The 8,677-nt window shown below is 37.2% G+C and overlaps 1 protein-coding gene across 2 annotated transcripts; it reads left to right on the top strand.

Annotated features, from left to right (window-relative positions):
* The first annotated feature begins 355 nt into the window (after window positions 1–355).
* Window positions 356–4,747, top strand: LOC113757713 (zinc finger protein VAR3, chloroplastic-like). Of its 2 annotated transcripts, XM_027300856.1 has the most exons (6): window positions 356–907; window positions 987–1,104; window positions 1,732–2,015; window positions 2,530–2,628; window positions 2,715–3,981; window positions 4,030–4,747. In XM_027300856.1, the coding sequence occupies exons 1-6, from the start codon at window positions 444–446 to the stop codon at window positions 4,441–4,443; spliced, it is 2,646 nt and encodes an 881-aa protein (XP_027156657.1). In that variant the 5' UTR covers window positions 356–443; the 3' UTR covers window positions 4,444–4,747. The 2 variants fall into 2 exon arrangements, with proteins under 2 accessions (XP_027156657.1, XP_027156656.1); XM_027300855.1 differs by having other exon boundaries at window positions 2,715–4,747.
* Window positions 4,748–8,677: the final 3,930 nt, after the last annotated feature.

Below are 8,677 nucleotides of genomic sequence, written 5' to 3'. Positions count from 1 at the left end.
CAAAAAACTTTTGTTTGATTGTTTTTATGGATTTCAATTGTAAAATTATAATGAAGAATGATTTGATGATGTGTTGATATTTAAAAATACTTGATTCTTGGCTAAAATTTAGTTACAATATAATTATAGGATAAATTTTTATTATCCCCGGAGAGAGCAGGCCGGGCAGGGCTCCCCTACCCCACCCCGCCCCCATTTGCCATTCCTAAGGATCTGGGCTCATTGCCCAACTATTGGGGAGGTAATCCCAATATCAGCAAACGTTAGTGGAGGCCATTGTCATTTGCCTGAACAAAAAAATATCCGTATAGCCTAGGCAACAGAGTACAGACTCTGTATAATGGCCAAAGAAAACCCTCTAGAGGGTTTTAGCTTTAGTCTTTCCGCTGTCTCACCTCACACACTCACCTAAGAAAACCCCCACCACCGCAGCCTCCGCCGTGATGGGCGGCGCTTCGAGGTTGATAATGCTTCTTACCACTCCATTCCCTCCTTTCCTCCACCAACCCTCCCTTATTTTCCTCCGTCCCATCACCCGCTGCCTCTCCACCTCCACCACCAGTCGCCGCCTCACTCTTTCTTCTCCCTACAGCCACACACAGCGCCGCCTTCTCCTCCCCACAACAAAATCCTGCAGCCGGCAGCTCCACGCCCAACCCCGCAATGCCCCCTCCATTTCGCCTTATAAAGCTGCCTCTGCCGCCTCCAACCACCCGTGGCCGGAGTGGTCCAATTTAATTAATAAACTCTTTTTCTCCCAGGAGAAGCTATCCCCTGGAGCTGATGACCAGAAAGTACACCGTGAAGACGCCTTCGTGGTTTATGAACTGAAGGAATTATCCGAAGAATTTATTCGTTGTGCTTCTCTTTGCTTAGCTTTCTCCCGGGCACACCCCAATCTTCTAGGGTTTGTTATTATTTCATTAAATTTTAATTGTTCGTTTTCCTCGTATTATCAGTTTTAGTGATAAGAACAAGATTCGCAGGTTGTTGTCCAGGAAGGATATTGAAGTGATTGTATCAAATGGGACACCATTTCTATTTAAATCTGCTCTTGATACTGCCAGGAAAATGAGGGTATATTTGGGTATCGAAGGAAGCAATGTGAGTTGATTCTGTTGTCATTGATTCTAAAATTTGTGCAATATGATAAACTTGGTGTTGATGTTTAAGTTACTCTTGGTCCTTATGAAAATGTGTAATATATGAGCCGGTTAAATGTTCTCGTAAGTGGTCCAAGTATATACACCACCATGAACATGCATTGCCCCGGTTATGGAACTGCGTTTGAACTGGAATTGCCCCTTATGGGGACTTTCCAGTTTTGGAACTTCCTCTTATGGTGTGGTAGGGATTAATATAGAAGTCGTAGGGATTAATCTCTGTTGGTTTTTTTGAACAATAGGGCTCTGCTGGATTGTATTTTTTGGGAGAGTTTTTGGATAAATTTTACTATAAGGGGATTAGAGAACGTGTTAAAAGAATCTCTTGAAAATTTGTTTCCAAAAACTCAATCCAATCTGAGAATAACTTCCAGGCAACTGAGTATTTGGTTTTCGGGAGTTAAATAGTATACTGTACAATGAATAGTTATTCTTACTTGCAGGAATAAATGGTTAGTGTAGCTATCATTTGGCATTTGGTGGTTAGATTAATATTGCTCCTTATTCTGTTGCTCTTTTCCCCCTGTTAGAGTTATTTGTTGAATCCTCAGTGCATATGATTTTTCAGGTGTTGGAGTCTGATAAGCCAAACATGGTTGACATTATGAAATATATATTGAGTTATGCAAGCAATCCCTCTGTTTCGTCAGAAGAGAACAATCTCTACAGCAGAGAACTAATTGAATCATCTGTTAGGAATCTGCTTTCCCAGATGACTGAATTGAGTTTTGCAGACCCCGCAATTGAAGTTCCGGCTTCAGAACAATACCAATTGCATGGTGGAAATGAACAAACTGCAAGGCCTCTGAGACAAAATGTTGAAATGAAGAGGGGTGACTGGATATGCCCAAAGTAAAAATAAGTTAATTTTGCTCTTATTTCTTTACTTCTATCTGCATAGTCGATTGCTCTGTTCCTTTGACCCATTAATTGTGATTTATCTATGTGGAGAACTAAATAATGTGATTGGATATTCTGCTTTAACCCTAGTTTTTGTTGACTAGTTTGTGGATCTAGCGTTGTTAAAAGTAATGGAAGTGAAATGAGTTTCCTTGTATTTTCTTTCTAACAAAGACAGAACACTGCCTTGAGATATCTCATTTTAGTGTAACTGAGTAAATGTTAGGAGAAAATATTCCGTAACTTCTAGATTTTCTCTTCACTCTATGTTTTCATTTCTTTCTTCAGTAGTTCTTTTTTTTTTCCTCCAGCTAATTTCCTGATCGATGTGTGTATGGGTATTTTGTCTTTTCAAGACCCTCTCTATGAAATTTTGAATGCATGTCTAAACTAATCGTATTTACCTAGTATTCATCATAAGATTCCTTCATGAGGTAATATTATCCTGGTACTGTATGCTTTGCAGGTGCAGTTTCATGAACTTTGCAAGAAACTTTGAATGCCTTGAATGCGAGGAACCTAGGCCAAAGAAGCAATTGACTGGCAAGGAATGGCAATGTCCTCAGTGAGCATTCATTCCTATAACTGGAATGTATGGATGTTATTGCACTCTGCACGTTGAGAACATCAATATGTATTTTTCTATTTCAGGTGCAATTTCTTTAATTACGGAAGGAATTTGGTTTGCTTGAGATGCGACTGCAAAAGACCTAGGATAGCTGCAGCTAATAACGTACACTCCATGTCGGAGTTGGGACACATGGACATCAGATTAGAGGAGAGTGAAGAGAAGGCAAAACACTGGTTTAATAAGGTTTCTGAGCTGGAAAATGCCTCTGATTTGAGCAATGTGGCTGTTGATGAAGATTTTCCAGAAATCATGCCCCCTAGAAAAGGAGAAAATAGATTTGTTGTAAGCACAAGGAAGACTCCTTTAGAGAGAAGACAGGCCAACTCTCAACGTCAAAACCTTTTGGGTAATCATGGGATTGCAGAAGGTAATGCTTCTCAATCTCCTGGCGGTAACATGGCCCTGGACTCATCAATCAGGAAGAGTTTGGACCAGATTCTTGGTCACTCATCCCCTGTTTCTAGAATGGCTGACCAGAGTATTGCGACTGAAGAGAATCTTGAAACTAATTCTTCTGCCTCGCTTCCTTTGTCTAGTCCTATGGAATACCAACAATGTCAGCAGAGCAATTCCAGTTATGTTCCTTCTACGTCGTTATCACGAGACGTGTTTTCTGAACAAGATCAGAAGTTGAAGTCACAAGTTGGCAAACATGTAGACATTTCTGATATTGTCTCATCAGGGGATAGTCCTCAAAGTGATGCAGTTGCTAGGAAGTCGGGTGACGATAAAATCTTTAGCAAACCGGAAAATCAAAATGATAGCCAAAACAAAGAGCAAGCTGAAAAGTCAGAAAAATGGTTTCAGAGAGTGGCGGAGCTGCACAACGTTAAAGACTTGCCAAGTGCAATTTCAGATGAAGACTTCCCAGAGCTTATGCCAATGTGTAAAGGAGAAAATCGTTTTGTGGTTAGCAAGAAGAAAGATCGTTCTTTAACTTCTCCAGCATACAAGAGACAGGTGGCTGCAGAGCAGGCAGGCAATCCACAGTTTGTACCCTTTGTTCCATTTCCTCCTGGATACTTTGCAAGAAATGATACGCCAACATCAGATGAGATAAACTCATCGACAAAACCGTTGACTGAAACTTCATCAAGTTCCACAATAGCGAAGAATTCTCCTCAGAAATTGGAAGAAGTAGGACCTAAGTTTTCTGAGGAGAATGCTGTACAAGAAACAGGGAGTCAAGTAAGAACTTCTGGAGGCTGGAGTCCAAAAGTCTCAGGGGACCAGGGCGCTGTTCTGGTTGGGAACTCGAGTCAAAACCCCAATACCCGCAGTTCTGAGATAACAACAAATAAAAATCTGGGCAGCGGATATTCTAGCAGTTCTGAGATAACAACAAATAAAAATCTGGGCAGCGGATATTCTAGAGGAGAAAATACATTGCACACAACGAATTTGGCTGGAGGTTCATCACAGTTGTCTAATCAGAATGCTAGAGCTGGCTGGACTGGGAAAAGCTTGGAGGGATCAGCTGTGAAGGAACCAGATCCTTTAGACATGTCAGAAGAGGCCAAAACAGAAAGATGGTTTCGGCGTGTCGCTCAGATAAAGGACATTTCTGAGCTGAGCCAGATACCTGATGAAGACTTTCCATCAATAATGCCCATGAGGAAAGGGGTAAACAGGTTTGTAGTGAGCAAGAGGAAGACACCATTAGAGAGGAGGTTGACATCTCCTCAATATAGAAGAAACCTTCCAACTGTGAGCTCGGACCCTGTAAAAAAGGATAATGACACTAAATGAACGAAATTAAGCACACTGTTCGTCCTTAGTTGAAGCATTTACCCTGTTCATTATGGCATGCTTGCTTGCTTGATCCTTGCAAAAAGAGGAAATTGCAAGTTCTACCGATAGTTACCCAATTTTGCCTTTTGGGATTGGCTAGTTTTCCTTTCTGCCCATATGTGCTTGTTGCTGCTCTCAGGAAACACCAAAATATATGTGGAATTTAGAAATTAGAAATCTTGAATTGGCATGTACTTCCAGTTGTAACGTTGATCTAAGACTTAGAATATATGTGAAAGTTATGACGAACATTTTTCTTTTATTAAAGAGGAAATTAATACAAGATAAGATAGGATACACTATTTTCTCTCTTTTTAACTATACATGAGAGATACATTTCCAGAGAATTGGCTCTTCGCTGGTCCAATGACCTTTTTCATAAGATGTCTGCCTGGTTATAGAGGGTGCGGACTTTAATCTTGGACTTTAAGTGATGTTTTTCAAAGACTTTATGTTGCTTGAATTCTACAGACTTAAATTAAGAGACGAGCAGAAATTCATTATTTATGTTATCGAATATGGGTATTTTTTGAGATGTCTGTTTCCAACTAAAATCTGGTTTTAAGGATATTCCATTATTGAGAAATTTTAAAACCTGAAATGCATGAAAATTCAAATATAAATAACATTGCCCAATCCAGTTATTCTACTCCAACTACATACACCTGATAAAGACCCGGTTGAGAGGAAATTCATTTATCTCTTCATTAATGAATATAGCTAAACAAGATGGGATCCATATTCTAAATTCACTCGTATGTTCCAGTGCTGAGAACCGTTGCATCGATATTTGTCGCTATTTCCTAAACTTTAGCATCTAATTCAACTACTCCCTCCCTTTTTTTTATAACTGACGTTTAAGGTTTTGCATATCAATTAAGAAAAATTTTTCATTGCTTAAATCTGTACACTACTTTCCTTTTGTACCCTCATTAATTGTCCAATTCACCCATATTTTTTCTCACTAGAATACGGAGGGGCAGATAATTACTAGGGTTGTTACAAAGAGAGAAGCAATAATTACTAGGAGTAGTAATTAAGAAGGGAAAATGACATGTTTCATCCCTCACATTTCATAAAAATATTCTTTTCGTCCCTCACTTTTAAAATGAAGCAATTTCATCCCTGACATTTAAAAATTAAAGCTATTACATCCCTGAACCTAATTTTCTATCTGAATCAAACCATCCAATAATCCAATAATAAATTTCGGAGATAGAATTGATAGGTCACTCGGTCAATTTCATCATATTCACATGACATTTATCAAATCAAAAAAATAAATATTATAACATAAAGGCCATTATTTGTTTTGGAATAGTCGGGTTTTTCTTTTGGGTAAATCTTTTCATGCACCGTTAGTATATTCGCTTGCGAGTCTAAATGTGTATCATAAATACAAAATTTGGTGTTTAAATTTAAACTGAAACGATATGGTAGGTACATAAAACTATCAGTGTATACAATGACAATGTAGGAATTCAAGTTGAGTTATATTCAAGTTGAGTTAACCAAATGATCTACCAATTATACCTCCAAAATTTGTAATCAGGTTGATAGGTGGTTTGATTCAGATTGAAAATTGGGTTCAAGGATGTAATAGCTTTAATTTTTAAATGTCAGGGACGAAATTGCTTCATTTTAAAAGTGAGGGACGAAAAGAATATTTTTGTGAAATGTAAGGGATGAAATAGGTCATTTTCCCAATTAAGAACCATGTATTGAAAAAGAGAGATAAAAGGGTAAAATTGTGAAAAAATAATTAATGCTGTATGGGGATAATAAAACGACAGATAAAAGTACACTAAAACAAATTTCTTAAATATCAGTTATAAAAAAAGGGAGGGAGTAATTATTATGATAGGAAAAGACAACTATCTACTTTGTCATGCATGACAGTGTGTTTATGGAGTTGTAGACACCAAATTTTTGTCAATTTTTAATATTTTCTCAAGATTTTTCTATTTAATGAATTATTTATTTTCTAGCATTTTAATGTGCATTTTTCTCATTTTTGCAGGTTTGCTTGAAAAAAAAGAAAAAAAAGAGAGAAAAGAAAAGAAAAACAACCAAACAAAAAAAAGAAAAACAAACAACAAAAAAGAAAATAAAAAAAATCATCATAATCATTTTCTCTACCAAAACCCCTATTAACCCATTCCACACTCAATTGCCAGGCACCTTTCTTTTCATTAGCTAAGAAACCATCATTTTGGGCAATCCAACACACAAGCTCCACTTTGGCTACAAGTCCCTCTCGGTTCTCTGCTCTCTAGACGGAGAGACAAGAAGAAAAAAAAAGCACTCTATCTCCCTCACTCTCTCGGCTCTCTCTTGGAAGTCAGAGACAAGAAGAAAAAAAAAAACTCCACTCTCACTCCCCAACTCTCTCACTCTCTCGGGCTGGACCCAAAAGAAGAAGGAAAAAAAAAGAAAAAAAAACTACTTCCTCAATCTACTCTCTCGGCTCTCACAAACGGAGGACAAGAAACAAAAACAGAGACAAGGAAAAAAGAAGGGAGGCTCTCGGCTCTCTCTCTTGGCTCTCAACCGAAAAAAGAAAGAAAGGCATCAGAAAAACTTCAGCCAAGGCAATTCCACTTTCATTGAGGTATTTTCCAGTTTTTTTTAAGCATATTAGATGCATTTTGATTTTAATTTATCTTGCTTTTGCTGGTTTTTATTGTTGTTGTTGTATTGCTGAAAATTGGGAAAAGGCATGAACTAGATTGAGGAAAAGGAAATGTTTTTTATGCATGCATGTTAACCGTTTGAAAAAATACCAAAATGAAAAGAAAGAATCTTAGGGGACTGTTTTGATTTATTTTAGTCCTTTTATGTTGTTTTCTTGTCAAATAAAATCATAGTTGTATTGTAGAGGTTGTAAGGAGTATTGTAGTATAAATTTTTGTGATTTTTAGTGGTGATTATAGTGATTTTAAAAATGAAAAACTGGGCTGTTTTTTTTGCATTTTGACCACTTTTGGGTCATCTTTTGTAAAAACTAACTGCGGAAATGAAATCTACGCGAAAAATGGAGTGGGGAGGTGTATTTTTGAGAAATTTTGATGACCGGAGAGGTCGCCGGCGGTGGCGGCGGCGCCACCGGCGGCCGCCAGCTGAAACTTCTTCAGCTGGCCGAAGAAGCAGAGAAAGAAACGATTGGGGAAGGAAGAAAAGAAAGGAAAGAAAGAAAGAAGAAAAAAGAAAAGAAATTCGGCTGATGTTTTTTTTTTCTGATGGGCCAAGAGTTAGTTTTGGTTGGTTTTTGGGAATGGGTTTTGTTTTATTTTTTTGGGTTTCGGTTGGGTTAGAAGGTTAGAGCCCATGCAATGTTTTTGTTAGGCTTGAGTGATAAAAAGATGGGCTAGCCTGCTCGTTTGGCTTGGACTTTTGGCTGGGCTTAGGTAGTGTTCGGCCCAAAGAAATAAAATGATGGCCCGATGGCCTTTCCTTGCCCAAATCAGAAACCGAAATTTGCACTTTAGCCCTGATCTCTGGAGTAGTTTCACTTCGGCCCAGAACATTTTAATTTCCTTTCATCTAGGTCCTTAATTTAATTTCACTTTGGTCCCTAAAATTTATCTTTCATTTAATTTTGACCCCTAAACTTTGAAAATATATAATTTTTGTCCCCAAAAGTTTTTCAATTTTTGCAATTCAGTCCCTGATGAATTTTGACTCTCTTTATTATGATTGTTTCTTTTCTTTAATAGCAAATTATGCTACTTTTGAATATACTTAACTTGTAATTTTTAGATTTGCTTAAATTTCTTTACGTCTGACATATTAGTGTGAATTTAGTACTTGTATTATTATTTTCTTTTTCAATTAAATTGGTGCCATGATCCTTTTGTTCATTGTGAGTATAATTAGGACAATTTGACTCCATTTAGTCACCACTTCAAACGGGAGGTACTCCTATTTTATTATTTCAATGTCAATTACGTGCTCTTATGTGCTCTTATGTGTTCCTATGTGTTTATATATCTTTATATGCTTTATTTATTTGATTTAAATATTCATTCAAATTTTCTTATATATGTTTTAGTTAGTTTTTATAATGATTCGAGAGGTATTTAAATACCTCAAAAATGTAATAGATAGGATAATTAGATTTGTTTTATTATATTTTTCCCTCCTAGATTGTAGTTAGGCGCTCCCCGATATAATAGATAGGTTACGTGTTTAT

The sequence above is a fragment of the Coffea eugenioides genome, unplaced genomic scaffold (genome assembly GCF_003713205.1).
Source record: "Coffea eugenioides isolate CCC68of unplaced genomic scaffold, Ceug_1.0 ScVebR1_3258;HRSCAF=4441, whole genome shotgun sequence".
Lineage (NCBI taxonomy): Eukaryota > Viridiplantae > Streptophyta > Magnoliopsida > Gentianales > Rubiaceae > Coffea > Coffea eugenioides.
The sequence above is the reverse complement of the archived record's forward strand: the minus strand, read 5'-3'. Positions and strand labels throughout refer to the sequence as shown.